The following is a 23,735-nucleotide window of genomic DNA, read 5'->3' as shown; positions in this document are numbered from 1 at the left end:
GTAAGCAGCTTTTTCTGCTGAACGCAGCCAGTGCTATTTTAAAGACCCAGTAACGCTCTCTCTCTCTTGGTCTGTTCTTTGTAGCTGCACTGCTGAACTGATGCAATAAACTAAAATATTTTGGCGAGTAACTATGTGTGTCGTAAACTCATTAAAATAATATAAGGTAAAATTTCATGAATTTAATGTCAATTATAAAGATTCATAAGCATATTACAATACCTATGTAAATAGAGCGCCAACACACGCGATGAGTATTGTTGCAGGCGATGATAGTACCATCTGTTGTGCATGAGCATAATTTCCTTGTTGATTGCTTGTCTGCAATTGCAACCACCCTGCATCACTTGCATTCACCTCCGCCATCTCCGTGAATGACTTCGACGACAACGAGCAGGATATTTCGCTGTGCCGTGTTTACCTGTCGCCTCTCGCAGGAACTCGAGCGAGATACTCCCGCAAGAAATGGCTTATAACTTTCCAGGTGTACCAGCGACCGCTATGCCGCCCATGGGTGAGTGTCATCGATTCATCTTTAATCGTCGTTATTTCGATATTTACTCTCCCGTAGATTACACTTAAACGTTTCGTTTTGCAATGCGAGATTTTAAGGATATATGATTCGCAGGCATGGGACCGATAGGTCCACTGGGTATACCAGGACCTCAAGGCTTTATGGAACTTGCGGGTCAAGGATTTCCACCGTTGCCACCACCTATACCACTGCCCGGGATGAACGATTCTCCTCTAGAGTTCAGTACGAACAAGAATCAGCCTCCAGTAGTGCGGGAAACCTCGGATGACAATAATGACAGGAGAAACGATAAGAATGACAATAGAAGAGATCGAGAAAATAGAGATAACCGGGAGACACGAGATACTAATAGGAGGTATTTAACTTTGTCATCTGAAGTATATTAAATAAATGTTGAATTAAGTACATATGAAAGAAGAATACATTATATTGTTTGTAGAATATTAAAAGAATTGCATAAAATATGTATTTTTTATAAAATATAGAAATAAACAGTCCACTATGAGCCCAATTGTGAGTTACACTAATACTTATGAATTTAATTAAAGCCTTGTATATGTCTTATAAAAGGTCAAGAAGCGAGCGCAGTGACAGACGCGACAGAGATCGGGAGCGGAGGGAAGAGAGAAATGAACGCGACAGGAGGGACGATCGGAGAATTGAAGATAGAAACAATGGAAATTCCGTGAAAAATAATAACGCTCATTCGAATAATTCGAACAACAACGAAATTCTATCGTCGACAAACACAAATAACACGCCAAATATAGGTACGCAAATAGAACCTACCACCAGTGTCTGGGGTATGGGAGTGGGTTATCCCATGATGGGCATGGGTCCCATGGGACCAATGGCACCTATGATGGGTGAAATGGCACTGGGTCCTCACATGAGTCATACTCACGGTTACAATCCAATGGGTATGGGCATGATGTCACATGATGGAAGTATGATAGGTGCACAGATATTGGGTGCTGAGCAAATCATGTCAGATGCAGCACAAATAATGACAGCAACTTTACCACCGCCACCTACGACACCTCAAGGTACCAAAGAAATTATACATTGTAAGAGCTGTACATTGTTCCCACCAAATCCGAATGCTCCACCACCCACTACACGAGAGAGGCCACCAGGGTGTAGAACAATTTTCGTCGGAGGTACATATATTTGCAACATAAAAATATTTGTATAAATTTAATAATAATAAGGTCAAAAGTAAATTATATTTACATATGTATATATATATATATACATACATACACATACATGTATATTTATGTTTGACACATACAGTATAATCATGTATACTGTTCACATAGGATTACCTGAAAATATCACTGAAGCTATAATACAGGAGATATTCGAACGATGCGGGGAGATTACTACTTTACGTCTCTCCAAGAAAAATTTCTGTCACATACGCTTCGTCCTGGAAGCCAGCGTCGACGCAGCTATTTATTTATCTGGCTACAGAGTGAGAATAGGATCTAGTGGTGATTCTGTAAATACCGGCAGATTGCATGTAGACTTTGCTCAGGTTTGTTATCCGACTGAGATTATTCAATTGTCTAAAATTACGCTACAATCGTAACTATAATTATAGTCATTAACATATAAGCATGTTTTATATTTATATGTAGGCTAGAGATGATCAGTACGAGTGGGAATGCAGGCAACGGCAGCTGCAAAGAGAACAACGTCATAGAGAAAGGGTAGAAAAGGAAAGGCAACGGCCACCGTCGAGTCCACCTCCGGTGGTGCACTACACGGATCATGAGGCATCAAATATCTGCGAAAAAATTAAGCAGGATGATACCTTTATGAAAGCGGTTCAAGTGAGTAATCATTATAGCAAACAATCCTTTGAAATTCTGAGAAAATGTTAAATTATTCACACTAGCCTATGTCAAACAAGTTTCCCCTTGTGCTACTTTATAATTAAGAGATAATATTTGCAGGTGGTCGTAACGTGGTTAGAGCGAGGAGATTGCACGAAACGTAACGCCAATATCTTCTATTCGATGATACAGTCGACGAACTCTCACGTGCGACGATTGCTGACGGAGAAAGCCGCTTACGAGGAGGAGCTACAGAAAGCCAAGGAACTGATGAAGGGACGAATGCAGGGACTCCTCATACAATGTACGTCCACACATTTTTCTCACTTATTCTATCTCTGATAGCTCCATACATATCGTACATATTTCGTGTGCGCGAAGAAAATTCGCACACGTATCGCATTGGCTGTGGTAAGTTCACCTTGGCATAGACTCAACAAATCGGGGAAATCGTCTCTCCTCCTTATTTGGATAGAACGAACGCAACTGAAAATCGTGATTATCTCGATCGTGATTATGTTAACGTGACACGGCGATGTCGCTACGTTCCTCATTGTATGAGGACGAATCTTCGTGTCACCGGTTGTGTTCCGATAAAAAGCAGAGATTTTGTTCTTATACCAGTTCACGAAGGTACGTTACATTGTCACGTGATAATAACGAAGAGTAATGATTCATGACGTAAAGGTATGACGACCTATATCATAAGGTATAAAAATCAAGTCGAACTTTAAGAGCTTGTCGATCTCGACGTATGATATTCCGATAATTAATACGGCTTTGGCATATCCGATGATACGCTTGACGTGAACAAACGAGAAGTCGAAACATTGAAGTCCAGCCTGATAAAGCAACGAAGTACCTCTCTGTCTCGTCACTAATTTTCACAATCTCTCAAGTGTATCATAGCGAGTTCGTCATATGAATTCTGTTTGTGGTCAATGCACGATTGGAAGCGGCTCGGTAAGAAGGCAATCAGTGATAGTAGGCGAGGATAAGGTGGGTGAAGAATCCTGTCTCTCGGACCCAACAAAGTCAATGAACGAAGGCGGTTTATCGAGCGAAATCTGTCTTATAGAGCCATAGTGTACTTGAAAACTGCATGCTTGGCAATGCTAAGGATTAAGGGTGATGGGTTGGACATCCGTTGTTAAGCTATCATTTTGAACGACCGATTTTCAGATCGCAGACTTTGCAAACGATTCTCTCCGACTATTTATTTGCGGATTTCTTTATCTCGTGTCTTGCGCGACGAGCGCTAAGCAAAACGAAAAAATGGGAATGACGAAGTCAAGACTATGCCGTTCAAGGTGGTCCTTAGCGTCGGAAGTCTGTGGTGTATTGCAAGTCCTCGGGGATTACTTTTTCGCAGTATGGTGAAAAGGCGAACGATGAGAGCGGAATGTTTGGTGAAAAGCAAGTTTACGTTAGTTTAGATGCGGCTACGATGCACTCGGCACGATCTACATGAGAGAGAGACTCGTGAGACTATTCGTAGCTGTACAGACCCGGTACACACGAAACACACGGCCCGGATTAATAGAGGCAGGCAGTACGTGAGAGATTAGCGAGAAGGATCTCGAGTGTGTTGATGGGGAACGGGGAGTGGTCAGTCACGATATTATAAAAGCTTTAAAGGAGAAAAGAAATTACGATACGTGTGATGCGAGTATGACGAGTAAAGTGTATGAAAAGAAAAGAACATAAAGACGAAACTATGAGCGTAGAGTTTCAATTCAAGTAAAGGTATACAACGGAGGATTTGTTGTGTTTTTGTATGCAACATGCGCCCATGTCATCAACAGTCAGTCAGATCGAACGAGTCTTTACTGCGGCCAGCCACAAGAAAGTCTGGGATCACTTCACTAAGGCACAGCGGAAGAACATCGAGATGTGGAAGAAGCAATCTTCGGTATGTATGTATACAGCACTCCCACATGCTGGTAGCGTGTCTCCTCTCTCTTTCTCTCTTTCTCTCCCCCCCCTCTCTCTCCCCCCCTCTCTCTCTCTTTCTCTCTCTCTCTCTCTCTCTACTTCTTTTTATTCTATCTCATAGTTTAATGCAGTACAATCTCTCAGTATAATCTTAGAAGTTTTGTCTTGAAGTCGCAACTTGCTCGTCCACGCATACTGTTTTGCACGATACCACCAACAAACATGCTCTTTCTCCCTCTCATTCTCTTTCTCCTCTCTCTCTCTTTCTCCTCTCTCTCTCTCTCTCTCTCTCTCTCTCTCTCTCTCTCTCTCTCGTGTTTTGCGAATAGTATTACTAAGGTGTCACCAGGTAAGTGAGCAAATGGAGGAGAAGGAGCCGATTCGCCTGCGAAACGAAAAAGAAAATACGGTCAGACACACGCCTTTCGTGCGTAAACGAATTCGATTTTACCTTTCTTTACCGTCACGGTATAGCAGATGTAATGTCCTGTTCGGCAACATGCACAACATTAAGAACAACATACGGAACAGAAGGTAAATGCGAGAGTAGTGGCGGTTTCGGGCGACCGAAAAGCGACCATGGACTACTACTATCCAGCATGGATTCGCAAAATGAGACATACGTCTCATTTTCCGGAGAAACGGCGTTACTCGATGAATATGGATATATATATTTATACGATACTCATTATTTCTGTACTTCAGAGCCGCATCCGCCGCACTCTTGCTCATGCTCAGGTAAGCCCAAAACGCTGCGAAGAGATTTAAGGGGGCGCGAATTTCCCGGGGGAAAACGCTTTCGCTTTCCGAAAACTACCGTGACGATAAATCCGACGCGGTGTACATCTCGCGTCTCGCCTCAACTCTGAACTACAGAAATTTACACGTTTTGTTTCACGTGTGTAGAAAAAGAGAGAAAGCAAAGATAACATGTTGTACAATTCGTCACGACAGAGCGAGCCTGAAACAACACATTGAGGACTATGTACCCGAGAGTAATCGTTGTTCGAGCAAAAGACGAAACTACGTACTCTCTGCATGCATTTGTGTGAGATAGCGGTGACTATAGATAGAGGCATTTTGTATTTTTCGCTATTCGCAATGGCAGGAAATAAAAGCGGTGCAGCTGGAGGACAGTCTCATGGAGGGCGAGGGCGAGATGGACGTGTCGGACTCGGAGGAGGAGCCGCAGCGTAAGAAAGGCCGCAATCCGTCGGACGGCAACGAGGATGCTGAGAGATTGCAAGCTTTGAAGGAGGAGAACGATAGTCTAAGGTGTCAATTGGAAGCGTATAAGAACGAGGTGTGTGAATTATCGCCACTTTATATGGAATGTTCCAAATGTTTGTAATCGTTCATCTGTGCATGCAAGCACACCTACAATTACCTTGCCGATTTACATTACAAGCTATCACCTGTTTTCAAAGCTGTTTTCATGAAGAGCCTGACTAATTCTTCGTGATTTGTTGCTTCTTTTGCATTATTAATATATTTTTGTAACATTTTTTTTTCTTTTATTTTCTTATTTATCTCTTTTTCTATTCTTTTCTTTTCATTTTCTAAATATGTTAGAAAGTCGGAAATTACGCATTGTATAAAGAGGTAATTTTCCATAGATATAAATCGAAAAGCAAACAAACTAAACTATGATCACATAAGTCGACTGACCGATCTCGAGATTGGCGTGAAAATAATAAAAAGTTCTCCTACAAACTTTTCTATCGTCATACACAGGTAGATCTCTTGAAGTCGGAGACGAAAACCGAGATGGATGGCAAGGATAAGCAGACGAAAATGCTGCAGAAGACGTTAAAAGGCATGCAAGACCAGCTGATGCAATCGCGTAAGCAGCAGGCGCAGGATGATCAGAAAATCAAGGATCTGACCATCAAACTGATGAACGCTACGAAAAAGGAGGAGCCGAGGGAGAGCGAGATTATTACTCTCGACAAAGACGACGACATAAGCGAAGAGTCGCGTACACCGAAGCAACACATTCTTGTCTCCAACTTCATACAAGTCACTCAAAAGGACGCCAAACTTATTGGTAAGCTCATTATAGTTCGCATGGTGACAATGAACGCGTTAGAGCAGCGTAAAGTTCCGACAAATGGCTGGAACATGTTTTAAATCCTTTGACTTCTGGCGCATCCTTAGGGAAATATGATATATAATAAAATATTTTTATTTTATAAAAGTATTAAGATACAAATATTTTTATTTTGTTAGCTTTCTTGAAATTATTGAATTACATATTATTATTTTTTACTTATGTTGGAAAAAGACTGTTTAATTTTACAAAATTTTTTAATTTTAAAGTCGCTATCTTATTTCCCAAAATTTGTTAAAATTTGCTTTTTTTCCACTTAATACGTAATGCAATTTTCCGCTTAAAATTATTTTATTGACTATGATCAAAATTTTTTTTTTTTTACCGAAACGTTTATGTGTTTGAGTCGTTATTAATAAATGATTACATTATATCAGGAAACAACTGTAAATCTACATCTATATATATATATATATATCTTTTTTTTGGGAAATAAGATAGCAACTTTAAAATTAAAATATTTTGTAAAATTAAACAGTCTTTTTTCAACATAAGTAAAAAAAATATATAATTCAATAATTTCAAGAAAGCTAACAAAATAAAAATATTTGTATCTTAATAATATATATATATATATATATATATAGATGTATATTATATATATACATATATATATATATATATAATATCTTATTAATATCTATATATAATATATAGTATCCTTCTATTAAAATAACATAAAATCTCCAAAATAAAAAACCGAAACTCAGAGAATTAAGATCTTCGCATTTTTTCATTGATAACGATTCATTGAAAATAATTGATTCATTGATAAAATAACGCGTAGCATGGATTTCAGGACTGATAGCAACATTTCTACATATTCATCCATTCGGTGCAAGTGTGGATTATCTGTGGTCGTACCTGCAGAAAATGGAGCCCGGCATCAAACCAAACGAGGTCGAGGTTCTGATGCAGCGTTTCCCGCAGGTGTTCAAGCAGGAGCTATTTGGCATCGGCGCAAACATGGAAAGGCGTTGGCAATTTTCAGGTTTTAATGTCTATCGCAATCATTGATAAATTCTTAGACGACTGAATGTAAAAAATTGCGGAAAAGTACGTTGTCTCATTCCTCTCTTTAGCGTTATTACCCACAGTTCGCAATTGAAGCTTATCGACGAAATAAAGAAGTCTCGTGTTCGTTTCGCTTTATAACAATGGCGAACGAAGTTCAATGTCGTAAACTAATGAGATATCTTTATTAATTTTAAACGCAGCGTATGATCTACAGTTAGATCTCGATTGCGTCGATAATTAGCAAAAATCGTTGAAAAGTTCGGGAAAATTTTTCACGTGCGACAGAATCTGATATTTTATATCAGATTTAATTTTAAAATTAATTGTAAACTAAGATAATTTCTTTTGAGGTCGAATTGCACAAATTTGATTTGTCATTATTAGACTGTTATGTTTTCATTCTCTCATATCTTTGTTTGACTATTGTTTTAAGTCTTTGAGTTCCTCACAAACTTCCTTTAATTTCATACATGTTATTTTAAAATGGGGATACTACAAATGTAAATCGTGTTTGAAAAATTTATTGCGTGAAAAATTGAAAGATTGATAAAAATTCAATTGTTATAATGAAAATCATTATACTGAATAACGTAATCACGTCTACAATCTAAATAGACAGTGAAATCGTGAGAGACAAAATATTTTTATTTTTAAAGATACATGCCGCATCTTTTTTCGAAGATACGTTGGGGTTCAAAGAGTTAAAAGTCGCGCCGTAGAATTAACGATTGTGCATAGATCATATAAAAACACTAGTTCAAATTACTAGAAATTAGACAAATTTCTAACGACTCTACATTGGTAGTCCTGCTCGGAGCACAACGTGGCGTAAGTTGACATTTGACTTGAGTTGTGATAGGTTATGTCAACCAGGTTTTGGCACTACAGTTGAGAGATCATAATACACGCCTGGTGTGTCGAGTGGCTGAATAAATACGAATAACCGAAGGCAATTTAAATCGCCACAAAAAAAATTAAAAAAGGAAGTTTAAGATTGAAGATGCAAATGAATTATTACGAAGTGCTCGGCTGCGATAAAGAGTCTTCTCACGAGGAGATCAAGCGTGCTTATCGCGCACGCTTGCTGCGGTTTCATCCCGATAAGAGCGATACTTCCAAAAGAGACGCTCGTGAATTTCACGAGGTCCAACAAGCCTGGAGCGTGTTGGGACATCCGCAATCTAGAAGGGAATACGATGCAGCTTGCAAGCAGGAGGAGTTGGAAAAAGAGAACGAACTCGTGTATGCTCGTCTCGCGTCCGACGAACTGGAAGAGGACGCTTTCGGCAACGAGTTGTTCTACCGCTGCAGGTGCGGCGATCGTTACTTCGTGCAGCGTAAGGACCTTTGCCTGCGGAATACTGTTCTGCAAGTAATCTGCGAGAGCTGCACACTCGTCATTCTCGTCGAGACTTAACGTGAATGAATGCTAGGCTTTTTATCAGTGACACAATGCAAATGGCAATGTTTCTCGATGCAATTGCGCGTAGGAATTTTCTCGAAAATACGTATGCCTCATGAAAGCGAGACTGAATTTCTTTTTTTAAGACGCGTATGTCCCCCGAGTGAGAACACGAGCTTGGACTTAATTTTTGTTCCTTGAGCAAGTGAGCTCATGTAGTGATTAACGCAGCGACAAAGATTAATTCGTGGTGCGTTCCTCTCAGCGTTTTGGTTGTGCAGTACGATAAAACAAGATTCACAGTTTATGTAGAAAGAGGTCGAAATCGAATATTTATTTTGTACAAAATATGTTTCTTAGCACAAGAACGTTGTGTGTACAGTTGTAATAATAAATTTAAAAAAGAAAAATAAAACAAAATCTAAAATATGCAGCAACATCTTTTTTTCTATTTCTTATATATAAAAAATGATACAACAGGTAACACATTCTTATAATATAAACTATTGAGCAATATACAAATAAACACGACACCTAAGTCTAGCCTAGGTCCAATAATAAAGATTTTATGCATTTGCACAAATAGCGTATTTCAAGGTAATGCCATTCTTGATATTTGATTCAGCAGAATCCATATAAAATTCGTCAGTAACATTTGATGTCACAATGATGAGTCTAAGTCTTCTTTGTCTCACAATTTGCACTAGATGGAAAGATCTGGCTAATACAAATATTCTATGTTTTTCTTTTTCTCTCTCTCTCTCTCTCTCAAGGCAAATCTACTCGCCACTGCTGTTGATTAAGTCATGCACTGATACTGCATGTTATAAAATTCATACGTTGGACATTGCTGCTATTTGATAAAGGTAAAAGCTTGTACTGTTCATCATCCCGCTATTGCACACGAATGACTGTGCTATTTTTTTTTTGTATTATTGCACCGTGACAGAAAAGTATTTTTTTTGCTACAGAAAAAAAACTTTATAAATTAAATTCTCGTTTAGAGTCGTTTTGTGATTCCAATTGGTGAAAGTGTTTCATATGCTTCCATTCAAAACGTCAACAATATGAAAATATCGACTTGTAAACGTTTATAAAAATATTTGTCTTTAACCAGATCGATGCTTGTACAAGTAGTAGTAAGTGAGGTGTAAAGTTATATCGGGATTAGGTTAAAGCTGCAAAGACAGTTAGATAGATCAACCAATAAATTATTATAAACATTATAACTTGGTGTAACAAGTGTTTGGAAGTTTTTTGTCATTAAAAAAGAAAAAAGAAAAACAAGGGGAATCTGTACAGTCCAAATGATGTGTATCGGAATTGTCGTCGGCTCTATTTTGTCGTTTGCTCCGGGGGATGTATGAGATTCTTCAAATAATGTCATTTTGCCCCGAAGTTTCGCACGATGCAGCTCCGCTGTTGTCTTCCATCATTGACAAATGCTGCTAAATGCCCACATAATAAACCGTGTTATGCTCTACGTGATAGATCATGATGAATTTCTTTGTTTCTTTTTTTTTCTTTCGTTTTTGTTATCTTTACACCGTCGATGCGACTCCACTGAATCGTTATAACAGCGAAAATTCAAAAGTACACTGATAAGCTCCTCGTTTTCCAGTAAGTTTCTTTTTTTATGAGTCTTATAAATCTCACGTTTCTTTTCTCTTTTTCTTTCTTTTTTTTGTACACCACAACAACCGCGCACGCGCGTTTTGTCCGACATGGATATATATATATATGTATATATATACACACACACACATATTATATGTACATATATGTGTGTATGTATGTATGCATTTATGTATGTATAATCAACCTTTTCCCGAGACGAGCACTTTTTAAAATCCACCTGGAGATCATTCACAAAACTCTCTTCTGTCATGCTCAGCAATTTCCTTCCTCTTTCCCTCGCCCATGCAAAACCACCCGATTTTTACGACGCGTACAGTCTTATCACAATCACACCATGTAATACATGTATCATTGTACAGTAGGTTAGCTTTAAGACTACTTAATTCAAATATGTACAGAAGTCGTACAAAGGGGGCGATTGATCCATCGCGGTGAAACGAGCGCACTATTTTACCTCAACGTCGAAGTCGAGAACAAGAAGTTTCGTCTCCTCGGTACCGTTACGACTACCTACTGCGCACACTAGTTTCGTATCACTCGCTCGAATTCTCCATACGACGCCGCCGCTGCCACCGCTTTCCAGAGCAACTAGGTTCCTAATGAATTCACCTACAATAAAAACAACGACGGGTTAACACGAACGAACGGACATGCGCGTTATTTGAATCGGAAACTAGCGAGCTCCGAAAAATCATACAAACCAGTCTTAACATCCCATAGTTTTACCGTACCGTCGTCGGAGGACGTAATCACAAAATGGCTATTGAACTGTAGGCAAGTGACCGCCGACTGATGCTTGTTTGGACCGGAAAGAGTTTGAAGGCAGTGACCACTAACAATGTCCCATACTTTAACGGTAGAATCGGCATTGCCCGACACTAAGATATTATTGCGCAGTTCCATCCCCGAAGTGAGAGACTGATGGCCCATCAGGGTGTGTCTACAAGCACCGGTTTCCACCTCCCACACCCTTATACTTGTGTCCAACGATCCGCTAACAACGTGCACACCGTCGAACTAAAAAGGAAGGGAATCGCAAAAAAAAAAAAAAAAAAAAAAAAGAGAAACTCACATCAGTATCGAGAAACAAGAGGCGAACGCTGACCCTTTGAATCCTGGCTTTTTTATTCTGGAAATTTAGAATTGATATAAACTGAAATAAAATGTTCATCGAAATAAAAATAAATAAAAATATCTCAACAACTTGATTTGAGAGACTGTTCCAGTAAAAAATTTAGAAATCTTGAAAAAAAAATAAAAACGATTTAAAAGAGTTATGAAAATTCAACTTCTTCATTGGTATAATTTTTTTTTCACGATAAATAAACCGTCACTACTTAACACTAAAGAAGTTACTAATGCATTAATAATTTCTAAATAAAATATTTTTGAAAAAATGAAATTCAAAGTACTCTATTAAATTGTATAAATAGATAAGGACATTTTTAGTGGTATACATTCTCATTTAGTGGTACATATTCATACCGCATTCTTTTAAAGACATGCCGGGACTCAGAGGGTGAAAGAAAGGATAATAGGACGGAACGCTCCGGCGCATTTTACCTGGAGGGAATAAACACGGTTGGTGTGTCCTTGTAAGGTATGAAGGCACTCCTCGCGTTCCGGATTCCAAACCTTAACCATATAGTCGTAGGCACCACTGACCACCAACTTCCCATCATATTGCACACATCTGACCGCCGCTAGATGTCCCACGAGCACATGCAAGCACTCCCCAGTGTCTACCTGCCACACTCTGAGCGTTGCGTCCCTGCTACCACTGACGACCTTGTTACCGTGTAGATGCATACACCGCACCGTCGACGTATGACCATAAAGAGTGTGAATACACTGACCGGTGTCCGCGTTCCACACTTTCAACGTACGGTCCGTACTACCACTAATAACGATCGTGCCAGACATCTGCGAAGACCACACGCCACCAGTATGTCCTACCAATGTCCGTAAACACTGAAACGGAAAAATATGACGAGGTATATGCGACGATTCAGTTTCTCTTTCTCTTCTCTCCTCTGCTCTCCTCTCCTCTCCTCTCCTCTCTCTCTCTCTCTCTCTCTCTCGTTTGCAACGATCGGACTCCTTGTATCTAATAAGAATTTAGTTACCTTGCCCGTGACAGCAGACCACACTTTTAACGTGTTATCGTCCGAGCCACTAACAATCCGATTTCCCGAAAATTGGAGACACGTGATAACGTGGTCGTCGTGACCTTTCAGCACTTTTGGCGTACGGATTGGTTTCGTTCTCCAGTTCATCTTGATATTATGCTGGCGCATATAGGCCTGCTTCCACGGTGACGAGTTGTGACTGCTATTACGGCAGTTCTTACGTTTAGGCAGCGGCAGGTCCTTCAAGTCTTCTATACCGGCGGCCTTGCATTTTTCTTTCCATAGTAGATTGTCGTCTGCGAGAAAGCGCCAATTCCGACAAGTCTGTGCTGCTCTCAAGAGATCCTTGGGCTCTAGAAAGGCCAACACCGATAACGCTAACTCTTTTGGCAGTAGCGATATAAAGTCTCGTTGGAACTGCGGCTCTATCACTTGCATCATGTGACGCACTTGCGTGGGTTCACACCGCTCAATTAATTCGTCTATCGCTAACATTCTTTCCGCGTTTGACCACCTCTGTAATAAAAATTGTTTCCAATCATTTTTTTCAAAAACTCACCAAGCGTAACAATATACGTGTTCTAATCAGTAGATAATTTATGTATTATTTCAATACAACACAAAGTTCTTATCAAAATACCTGAAATTGCAAAAGCCAATTGTTCATCTCCGGAGGAGGATTATCCTTGGTAGGAATGACACATCTTACATGTTTACCCTTATCATCTAGCTTTCTTGTGGTCCTGAAGAAAAGGGATACAAAAATCATTACATACTATGAACACAATTGTGGCTTCTATCAGTTAAGAAAAACAAACAATACTTACATTGAATGAGACTTTTCCTCTGGAATAAGCTTTTTACATGGTAGACAACTCTCTGTCTCACTTTTTCGCTTTCTTTGATGCTGAACAATGTCCAATGACACACAGGTATGCAATATTGAACTTTGAATTTGCTCAGGGAGCACTGATTGAGACTGCAACACAGGAGATTGACTATTGTTGCCCTCAACTTCTGCTGTACATTCGGCATCACAAAACAACCCAATGTCACTAATCTAGAAACATGACACAAAGCACTGATTACAGGGATATGAAATTAATTATTATAATAGCAACATGTAGATGTATTTTTAAAGCAGCCTATGAAACAGAGATAAATAATGCTTCAGAACAAAGGAAATAATATTCCAGGGATAATTCCTACAAAGCACAGGAAAGCATTTTTAAACATTGTAATATTTCGGTTCAGTTGAAATCCAGTTATTTATAAAGCAAAATGAAGAATAAAAGAACAGATTTGCAACTGCTCTACCATCTGTTCCATTCTCACTGTTGTTAATAAACACACTGTACACTTGTGTATAAAGTAAAGCTGCTACTGGCCTACCCCACTTTCTGCATCACTACTGTCTTCATCATCTTCATCCCCTTCATCTCCATAATCCTCAGATTCTTCGTCTTGTGGCAACACAACAGCATGCATAGGACCCAAAGAACTTGGCCCTGGAATTCCCTCGATACCCTCGATTGGACTAGGACTAGTACCGCCTAGTTTGTTATTGTCAGATATATTGTTGGAGGACGAGGAAGGGACAGACATTACTATACGCACTAATGTAGTATATATGTCTACCTGGAGAGACAACAGAAAACATTATCCGTTAGTGCCTCAATATATCATAACTTATTTTAATCGAGATCTCTTATTTGTTATAGTCTCTACATACAAATCGTAATTCAAACACAACTCGGGCGGAAATGACGCGTGTCGCTGCCTCATTGCATCACGAGATATCGCAGGGAACAAAAACAAGGAATAACAAAGAATCGCTCACGATGCACGAAACACGCGTGCTACGGTCTAGGTTAAAATCCGTCGGCACGGCAACACGATTCACCACCGTTCTCGTCCCACGAATTCGCCTAACCTTGACTCGTTTGCGCGCCGCGTGTCTACGATTCGCGGCCGAGACGTAGTCTCGGGATCGTTTTGCAAACAAAAAACCAACCGGCAGCCACACCCCACATATCCGCGCGAGCGGTGTGAATTCACGACGAACCGCGTGTACTAGGCAACTGCGTAAAAACGAGGTGGTTCTATACTTAGGGCGAACGTCGCGTTTCCGCTCGTCAGCCTCCGATCGCTGGTTCGATGACGTCCCTGACGATGCTGATGGGCCGACGGACGGTCCTGTGTCTAATTGTTGTACGACGGTAGTCCCTATCAAAGGAGCATAGCATTCATCTCTCTCGCGTGCGGTGGTCGTCGGTAATAGGTTAGAGATACGGGCGAAACGCGCTACTCGCTGCGGACGGGGCTACTGCGCGCGGAAACTAGGAGAACGCGAGCGTCGAGGGGAGATTAGGTAACGGACGTAAACACGGCGAACGACGGTTCCATCGGGCGGCCTCCTGGCAGGCTTTTGCAGTGACTTTTGGTCTGCACCTCTCCCGACTCCTTCGCACTCGTTCGCACAGCAGGTACACACAGCGTACACACATATGGCCGTGCGTCGCACGGTAATGCTGCTTCCACACATCACGACGGTGTCGGTTATTTCAGATGCTTTCATTGGCCGCATTCGGCGCAAGTTAATTATTGCACCTTTGATTGGAGTGCACTTCTGGATCCATTAGAAATTTGAAAGCATGTTCCAATCAGAGACTGCGTTAACTAAGGGCTGACTTCTGCGGAATTTAGTCATTGGTTACATTCGTCAGCACGAGATGATAATGATTATAGATCTTTAATTGAGTTATATTTGTAATCTGTCTGCCTTTTTTCCTCTCTCATTAAATGTCAAATATGTTTAAAGATGTATATATGTACATATCTAAATGAATATCATAAGTATGTATTGTACAAAGAACAAATTTATAAATTATCTTTATATACGATTTGACAAGTATATACTCGCTTGCACACGTGTTTTCCGATGCAATTCAGAACGCAGCCGATGTCCAATGGAAGAACGCATCTTTTGTGAAATACATTCTGCTATTGGACGTAAAGTTCCGAAGTGTACATTAATCTTCAAAAAAGAACAGGTCAATTGTGACTAAAGACTAAAGTTGCTCGTGAATTTTCAATTTGCACACTACGTCCATTCGTAAGCATAAGGTTGAAAATTGCTGGAAATTCTAATAAATAAATTGGAACATTTGTACACCTGAGTAGTATGCTATGTGATTAGCTTATCTAGTTATGGGTTTTGATGTATTTGTTGAATATAATCATTTATCGTTATGCCGTTTGTATCTGTCAAGTGTTTATTACTGTCGTAAAACTTTGCAAAATTAGATTTTAGATTTACTAGTGTTGTTGTTATCATCCGAGAACATTTTCGTTGCATTCTGTCTTTTGACTAGGATTATTATTTTCAGTTATAATTTATTATTATAATCATAATCACATGTATAGTTGTCTTTTGTAATTTCTGATGTATGTATTGTATCTTAATATATCTGAATTTGTTAGAAGGCAAAATGTCCATCGAATTAAAGACATTACTGAAAGAAGCTCGTGAATCCTTCAAGCAGCATGAATATGTAGAAACCATGAAAAAATGCAAGAAGATTTTAAAGAATGTCAAAAACAATTATGCAGCATTAGTTCTCTTAGCTGCTGCTATGCAGGAGGTGGAAGAATTCAAGTCACAAGTAGCATTAGTGCTACAAAAAGCTGCAGAGGTTCAACCGACTAATCCTGTAGCTTGGCAAGGTTTAGTAGCACACTATGAAAAAGCACAAAAGGACAATGACAATTTGGAAAAGTTGGCTATAGCTTATTGCAAACTTTTACAAGTGGATAAGTAAGACATTTTGTATATAGTCTTCAAAATATTTTGAATTATAAAAAGGATCAACAGAAAATTGAGTTTTTCTATGTTTTTTTCAGTGATTCTCCCAAATATCTTCAATTTTTAAACAAACTTTCTGAAATTGTCCTGAAAATCAAAAATAATGATATACTGTTTGAGGTATTGAACACATTGAATATACTACGGCAGCTTCCTGCCAAAGAGAAGACAAGTTTGATTGACAAGACTCTAGCACAGACTCTAACAGAATGTCCCAATATTCTGGAAAAGCATAAAGAGTTATTTGAGAATGTATTGGCATCTGTAGTGAAAGATACAGATGTAGTGAATAGACATGAGTATTATAGGATATATCTAAAGATGTTATATGACGCAAATAAATTGATACTTTTATTGGAAGAAGCTAAGGAGATGCACACTCAGTTCCCACAGGACAGTATTCCTCTGGGTGAGTTACTTGTCAGTTCTTAATGAAATGTTCAGCATATTAATATACTATAATGTAACTTAATGTGTTCATTTTGCTTTACAGAATGGATGTGCGTTGTTTATTATGAAGAGACCATATTACGTGAAAATAAACTTGAAATTGATATAACTCCTTTCTGTGATTCCCTCTTAAAGCTAAATATGAAATGTGAAATGGCATTGGTTGTAAAAGCAGCATATTTTATGTGCATAGATAATTTGATTAGCTCTCGCGAGTGTTTAAATCAAGCGATCTTGCTGAATGCACAATCATTTTATGCCTGGTTCTTGTTATACAAAGTATACTGCAAGCTTTATTGTTGGAAGGAGGTTGAAGAAGCTTCTAAACAAGCACTACAATTGCTGTCTCCTTCTTTGAAGGATACTTTACAGCATAACATTAAATTGACACTACTTGAAGCAATGAGTAGAAGTAACAATAGAGAGAAGTTATTACAGGCGCGACAGATGTGCAAGAAGGTGAGTGTTCTTGTAACATCTAATGTTTGAAAATTCTTTAAAGTAAGTAAAGGTCAATATAGGTATTTACTGATATATTTGTGCGTAGTTGTTAGAAACAAAGTTCTCCATGCAACTGCAACTGATATATGCCCGGATAAATGCGTCGTTGGACGAGCCTGAAGCAATCGCCATACTAAATGACTTGGAGTCCCAAGATGAGATTAAGATTCAAGTTTTCATCATCAAAGCATCATATCTGAAGAGACACAAGCACTTAGAGGAAGCCATCAACATCCTTGAACTAGCTCTAGAAAGTTCCGAGGCTTGGCTGTTGTTTGGTCAGATATATTGGGATATGAACGACTATAATCACAGCCTGGTGGCTTTCTTGAACGGTATCAAAGTGGATCGCAACAATTGGGAATGCATGATCCATCTGGGACGTTATTATTGTGAGTGCGCGAATGATATAGAACGCTCGAGGAGATGTTACCAGACGGCGTTGCAAATCAATCCAAACTCTGAGGAGGCTGGGATCGGCCTGAGCACTGCTTATCGGCTGCTCAAGAACACAGTGAGCGCTTATTGAAATTTCTTTCGTCGGTGTTGTTGAATCATCTTGATTTATTCGAGTTTCGACTAACGGTGGTCTCTTACATTAGGACGCTAACATACAACTGCTGCAGAATGTAACCATGCAGGGCATCGGCCCGAAGTGGGCATGGCTTCAGTTGGGTCTACAGCACTTGGACAACGGAGATGCGGTCGAAGCTATCAAGGCATTGCAGCATGTCATTCGAGCCGACCCTAATGACAAGTATACATAGCTCGTTGTTATTGTACCATGTTACAAACCTAGGCGACATGTCTCATCAATCTTTTGCGCTATTTTGTACAGTCACAGTTGGGAGTCTCTGGCGGATGCGTATTTAGTGCGCGGCGGACACATGTCTGCGCTGAAGTCGTATCAACGTGCGTTACAGCTCAGTCCGGGGTCCTTGTATCCCATGATACAACTTGCAAATATCAAGCTGGTAATATAAAATATTTTAATTAATTTATGTGTTGTTTAATAGTCTTGAGAAAAATATTTCAGCGTTTTTTATTATTTTGATAATTTTTCTAAATAAATCTGGTGATTTCTTCCTGTGTGTATGCGTGCGCGCGTGTGCGTGCGTGTGTGTGTGTGTGTGTGTGCGTGTACGTGTACGTATGCGTGTATGCTGAAATCACTTCTCAAATAAAGTTTTTTAAACACTCTTCATTTTTACACTTATCTGCGATATCTTTCTATTAAAATAACATACTAAAATATTCTTAAAAAAATGAAAGAACTCAAGGGTAGTTACACATGTCATAATTATTAATAGTAACATTTCTCTATCAGCTAATCGGCCAACACAAAGAAGCTAAAGAGGACTTTGACAGCATATTGCAGAATAACGAGCAATATATACTCGCATTAAAAGGCCTAGCTCAGACGTGTTTGGGTCTGGCGAGCGAGTGCACCTCGAAGTATTTGCTAAGTCAAGCGAGAGAAAATCTGCAGCAAGCGGCGGATAGTCTGACGAGTGCTGTGATGATACGGAGCAATCTGTCCTGCAATTGGAAATTATTCAGTGACGTGTGTTATAGAATAGCCGCTATGCCGATGAAGTATTGCTACTTGAATGTGAAACCTATTTTGGTAAAGTCCGATAGTACTAAACAGTACATCAAAGTTAAGGGAGAGGAAACACTCAAGTTAGCTATAAGGTGAGCATTACTTTCAAGTCAAGTAACTATATACTTAAGTGTGTTTCATTTTAAGATGATTACTTGAAAATTTGTGTTATTTATGTATTTGTCGAAATAAGGTCTTCAAATTTTACGTTTTGTTAAATAATATTTGGTATTGTTAGTTTATAAAACCTCATTTCATGCTACTCTACGCAAGTAAATTATCCCGTTTCGCTTTCAGATGCATCTGCCGGGCGTTGTCGCTCACGCAAAATTCCTCGTTGCTATGGCACGATTTAGCATGCTGTTACTTGATGCAACTGCGACGCAACTTCATAAAGGACGTTGACAAGAGCGACGTGGCGACTAAGTGTCTCGCTGCGGCGAAACAGGCAGTCAAACTCAGTCCGCAGTCGTGGCTACATTGGAATCTCCTGGGTATTGTTTGCATGTCGCAGGACGTGAAAAACTACGCCTTGGCTCAGCATTGTTTCGTCACGGCGATCGACAGAGAACCGAACAACTCGATAGCTTGGAGCAACCTCGGAACGTTGTACTTGCATCTAGGTACTCGAAGAGATAGCCGTCACTCTTTCGTTCTATTCGATCTTGAGTTATAAGTACGTACACGGAGAGCTTGTTTTCATATTAATTCTTCTTAATGTTACCATATCCCCAAGTTAACAAAGTTTAAGCATTACATCGATATGTTTCTCGGTTAGAAAACATTCTATAGTAATTCTTACTCTAAATTTTTCTCCGTGTACATTTTACGCGAATCGAACTGATGTGTGGCTATCTTGATTCAACAACATCAAGGAGACATCTACAGAGCGAATGAAGCGTACTCTCGAGCTCAACGCGCGGATCCAAGTTACATGAACAGCTGGATTGGCCAAGGATTGATTGCGCAGCAGTCCCTGAGGAAAGAGGGCATGGAGCTGTTTCATCACTCGATCCAATTAGGCTACCACGACGAGGCGGCTCTGGGCTATGCTCATTGCGTGTTTCACATCCTTCTGAATCCCATGCTAAACAAGGAACCATCGTGCGACTACTTTATAAAAAATATGTATGCGATACCTGCAGCGGCGGATGTTCTTACCTGGTACATAGGTGAGCGACGATTGACATCGCCTTATTGCATCCTTCGTGTTTTACTTTGATCATCTGCTTTATGTCATTTGCAGAACGTGAGCCTGACGACGCTTACGCTTTGAACACCCACGGTTTGCTGTTAGAACGGCAGAAATTGTACAACTCGGCGGCTAAGCGGTTCGCCGAGGCTTTGAAGGTATGCAAAAGCGAGAGTTCAGATATGATCCACATCAATCTGGCACGTGTCCTAATTCAGCTGGGACAGTATGACGAGGCGGTGCGGGTGTGCGAGCAAGTGAAACACGACAGTTTTAATTCCCAATGTCACTTGGCGTTGTCCTTGTTCAAAGGTAAATGCTCGCGAACTCGCTCACGTTTAGATCAAAGCCTCTGTTTCAATACCGTCTCTACAAGAGTTCTTTTAGACATTTCTCTCCATTCGCTCTCCAGCCAAATCCTGAGCACGTCAGTGCTCTTCAAGTATCAATTCAGTGTTGATCATGCTCTTTTTTTTTTTTTTATTTAACGCGGAGTCGAGAATGAGTAAATGCTTTTTTGAAAGAGAGATGAACGAGAGAAATGAAATACCGAGGAAATTTCGTCAACATGTTTTCGCCACCTCGAAGAAGCTTGATCTAGACCAATTTACTACTTCCAATCGATCAATTGACAATGAATAAGTAATAAAGAGAAAAATATGTCCACATGCGCAGCCGAGCAATATGAGAAGTCCTACGAGACGTACGAATCAACTCTGCATTGGCTGGCGGACAACGACACAGACAAAGCGTACGTCCTGTGCGCGATGGGCGCGATAGCTCATACTTTCAACAAGATAGACGCCGTGAAGACTCTGCTATTCCAGTGCATGCATATGTCTGAACCCGTGATAACCGCTTACTTGGCGCTCGCGGCCTTAGGAATTTTGCACAACGATCTCGACCTGACTGCTCTGGTGCTGGAGGAGTTGCAGTCATATAAAAATCACCCTGAGTATGGCCATCATACCGTCACGATGAATGTGTATTACCACATCTCTAAGTGCGACATCACCGAAGCTATCCGAATGTTGGCCAAAGGCATTTACAAGTATCCTAGTAAGCAAAATCCGTTGGTTGGTTCGTTTGCAGTCTCTCGGATACTCGAGAGCTTGCGTGTTCATGTTTCAACGGGATCCTCGATGTCGTAGGTGACGTCAGATATTGGATACGTCTCGTTCGGATCTTGCTGTTGGACACGAATCTGAGCAAGTTTCGCAAGTGCGCGGAGAAAGCCTTGAGTCTAAGCAAAAGTAACTCCACGCCCGAAATTGTATACGTCGCTTGCGCATCAGCGTATAGTCACCTGGGCACGAGGAAAGCTCTCAGGCAGGCTCAGAGGAATGTGTTCACGTATCCCGCCAATATCGAGAGCTGGGCCAACTTAATTGCCGTTTTCTTGTACAGGTCAGCGCGCTGAGATAGCGGTCGGGCGTCATCCATTTGACCACATTGCGATTGATCAAATGGGGGAAGATTGTGGTGAATCGCGACGATGAGCAAGTGGATGCCACCAAGTGGAGTAACTTGTTCATTTCCGGGTCTGAAGGTCCATCGTGAATCTTTATTTCTCAAATGTGGACTTGAAAGGCGTGAAAAGAAAAGCGAGAATACTTTTAAATGCTTTTAAATCAGGGAATGTTCATTTTTCACGAGTTACGTCGAAGAAAAAGATTCACAATGAACTTTCAGTTCTTTATATATTCTTTAATTACCTCTGTAGTCTTTCTAATTATTTTGTCATTTTAATTATTTCTCTCCCTTTTCTTCCATTGTATTATCTTCTTCATTTTAATTGCAAACAGTATAATTTTATGCAGCCATAAAGAACAGACTTCTTATCTATTAGGTGCGCAACTAAGTTCTCGCTGTTTTTCAAGAGATGGCTCCAGTAGTAAGTGCTGGTCGATTGTGACATAACCAAAATGTCATGAACCAAGCTTAGACATATGGTAAACAAACCGCTTTGACACATTAGTGGTTTTATTTTTGCGTCATATACTTTTGGTTATGTGAAAATGTCTTATTTTGTGCCAAATAATCATCATTTGCGGGAAGTGTTGCTTTTCTTCTTTCATTCGAAGAAAACGGCGGCTGAAGCGCATCGAGAACTCCAAAAAGTTTTCGGAGATGCTGCTCTAAGTGAAACAACGTGCCGTGATTGGTTCCGTCGATTCAAAGACGGTGATTTCGATGTTGACGACCGTTCGCGTGAAGGAAGCCCAAAAACCTTCGAAGACGCTGAATTGGAGGCATTGCTCGATGAGGATCCGTGCCAAACGCAAAAAGAGCTTGCTTCAGCATTAGGAGTTACCCGCCAAGCCATTTCCAAGCGATTGCATGCGTTGGGAATGATTAAAAAACAAGGAACTTGGGTTCCTTATGATTTGAAGCCAAGAGACGTTGAGCGTCGTTTTTTCGCCTGTGAACAACTGCTCCAGCGGCAAAAAAGGAAGGGTTTTCTTCATCGCATCGTTACGGGTGATGAAAAATGGATTCATTACAGCAACCCAAAGAGAACAAAATCATGAGGACTGCCCGGTCATGCTTCTACGTCGTCGGCTCGGCCGAATATTCACGCTGCGAAGGTTTTGCTGTGTATTTGGTGGGACTAGGACGGTGTTATTTATTATGAGCTGTTGAAACCGAACGAAACCATCACTGGGGAACGGTATCGAACTCAATTGATGCGATTGAGCCGAGCACTGCGCGAAAAGCGGCCACAATACGAGCAGAGGCACGAAAAAGTGATTCTATAGCATGACAACGCTCGGCCTCACGTTGCCAAACCCGTTAAAACCTACTTAGAAACGCTCAAATGGGAAGTCCTACCCCACCCGCCATATTCCCCAGATATTGCGCCGTCCGATTATTACTTGTTCCGTTCGATGGCACATGGTCTGGCTAATCAGCAGTTCCGCTCATATGAAGATATCTCAAAATGGCTTGATTCGTGAATAGCCTCAAAAGACGAACACTTCTACCGTGACGGTATTCGAGCTCTGCCAGAAAGATGGGAAAAAGTTGTCGCTAGCGATGGGCAATATTTTGAATGATTCATTTGTGACCATTTTTTCACAATAAAGTTGCATTTTCATCAAAAAAACAGTGAGAACTTAGTTGCGCACCTAATACTTGTGACGGTACCATTTTGTTTCTTTTGTATGACTTTTCTTTTCTTTACAGGTATATGGAAGAGGACTGTGAAATTGATAAACAATGGTTGTCGTCGTTAATATCTGTAACAATGGCACAATTCCAAACTTCTGAGCATATGTCGCGATGGCTTACCAGAGCGAAAGAGATTAGTGATTCGTAAGTTCGAGTAGAAAAACGGTCCTTACGATTTGTCTGATTTTATTATTTTTCGATGTTCTACACTCTGGATTTAATATAATAATAAAATTGCGTAATATATTTTATAAATCTAGTGAGTCTTGTTTTTGCAAACTCTCATCGATATTTACATGAAAATACCAATTATATTGCGAATAATAATGATAATGTGAGATTTATC

At 40.1% G+C, this 23,735-nt stretch overlaps 4 protein-coding genes across 12 annotated transcripts; 3 read left to right on the top strand and 1 right to left on the bottom strand.

Moving 5' to 3' along the window:
* The first annotated feature begins 53 nt into the window (after nucleotides 1-53).
* LOC105187058 (ecto-NOX disulfide-thiol exchanger 2) lies at nucleotides 54-7,845 on the top strand. Of its 2 annotated transcripts, none has more exons than XM_025297453.1 (11): nucleotides 54-166; nucleotides 267-514; nucleotides 629-890; nucleotides 1,106-1,695; nucleotides 1,858-2,075; nucleotides 2,179-2,373; nucleotides 2,497-2,680; nucleotides 4,182-4,288; nucleotides 5,420-5,614; nucleotides 6,046-6,358; nucleotides 7,209-7,845. In XM_025297453.1, exons 2-11 carry the CDS (start codon nucleotides 466-468, stop codon nucleotides 7,436-7,438), a joined length of 2,343 nt encoding a protein of 780 aa, XP_025153238.1. In that variant the 5' UTR covers nucleotides 54-166; nucleotides 267-465; the 3' UTR covers nucleotides 7,439-7,845. The 2 variants fall into 2 exon arrangements, with proteins under 2 accessions (XP_025153238.1, XP_011145952.1); XM_011147650.3 differs by having other exon boundaries at nucleotides 55-166; nucleotides 7,221-7,845.
* A 54-nt stretch (nucleotides 7,846-7,899) lies between these two features.
* On the top strand, nucleotides 7,900-9,748 carry LOC105187052 (dnaJ homolog subfamily C member 24). Its single transcript, XM_011147635.3, has one exon. It carries the CDS (start codon nucleotides 8,439-8,441, stop codon nucleotides 8,853-8,855), a length of 417 nt encoding a protein of 138 aa, XP_011145937.1. The 5' UTR covers nucleotides 7,900-8,438; the 3' UTR covers nucleotides 8,856-9,748.
* On the bottom strand, nucleotides 9,591-15,028 carry ago (F-box and WD-40 domain protein 7). 4 transcript variants are annotated; one of them, XM_019843168.2, is made up of 9 exons: nucleotides 14,673-15,028; nucleotides 14,000-14,245; nucleotides 13,435-13,667; nucleotides 13,248-13,350; nucleotides 12,605-13,123; nucleotides 12,042-12,449; nucleotides 11,180-11,495; nucleotides 10,933-11,087; nucleotides 9,591-10,288 (listed from the first exon to the last, which is right to left on the bottom strand). In XM_019843168.2, the coding sequence occupies exons 2-9, from the start codon at nucleotides 14,210-14,212 to the stop codon at nucleotides 10,214-10,216; spliced, it is 2,022 nt and encodes a 673-aa protein (XP_019698727.1). In that variant the 5' UTR covers nucleotides 14,213-14,245; nucleotides 14,673-15,028; the 3' UTR covers nucleotides 9,591-10,213. The 4 variants fall into 4 exon arrangements, with proteins under 4 accessions (XP_019698727.1, XP_011145921.1, XP_011145929.1 ...); XM_011147619.2 differs by having other exon boundaries at nucleotides 14,716-15,028; XM_011147627.3 differs by having other exon boundaries at nucleotides 14,340-15,012.
* A 3-nt stretch (nucleotides 15,029-15,031) lies between these two features.
* Nucleotides 15,032-23,706, top strand: LOC105187013 (tetratricopeptide repeat protein 37). Of its 5 annotated transcripts, none has more exons than XM_025297452.1 (14): nucleotides 15,032-15,093; nucleotides 16,091-16,424; nucleotides 16,511-16,881; nucleotides 16,966-17,381; nucleotides 17,470-17,937; nucleotides 18,026-18,180; nucleotides 18,262-18,397; nucleotides 18,751-19,118; nucleotides 19,324-19,649; nucleotides 19,902-20,198; nucleotides 20,273-20,530; nucleotides 20,894-21,277; nucleotides 21,370-21,625; nucleotides 23,405-23,706. In XM_025297452.1, exons 2-14 carry the CDS (start codon nucleotides 16,099-16,101, stop codon nucleotides 23,535-23,537), a joined length of 3,894 nt encoding a protein of 1,297 aa, XP_025153237.1. In that variant the 5' UTR covers nucleotides 15,032-15,093; nucleotides 16,091-16,098; the 3' UTR covers nucleotides 23,538-23,706. The 5 variants fall into 5 exon arrangements, 3 of the variants coding, with proteins under 3 accessions (XP_025153237.1, XP_011145898.1, XP_011145887.1); XR_003112710.1 differs by lacking the exon at nucleotides 15,032-15,093 and adding an exon at nucleotides 15,585-15,733 and having other exon boundaries at nucleotides 21,370-21,767; nucleotides 23,405-23,514; XR_003112711.1 differs by lacking the exon at nucleotides 15,032-15,093 and adding an exon at nucleotides 15,585-15,733 and having other exon boundaries at nucleotides 21,370-21,735; nucleotides 23,405-23,468.
* Nucleotides 23,707-23,735: the final 29 nt, after the last annotated feature.

The sequence above is a fragment of the Harpegnathos saltator genome, unplaced genomic scaffold (assembly GCF_003227715.2).
Source record: "Harpegnathos saltator strain DR-91 unplaced genomic scaffold, Hsal_v8.6 scaffold177, whole genome shotgun sequence".
In the NCBI taxonomy this organism is placed as follows: Eukaryota; Metazoa; Arthropoda; class Insecta; order Hymenoptera; family Formicidae; genus Harpegnathos; species Harpegnathos saltator.
The sequence above is the reverse complement of the archived record's forward strand: the minus strand, read 5'-3'. Positions and strand labels throughout refer to the sequence as shown.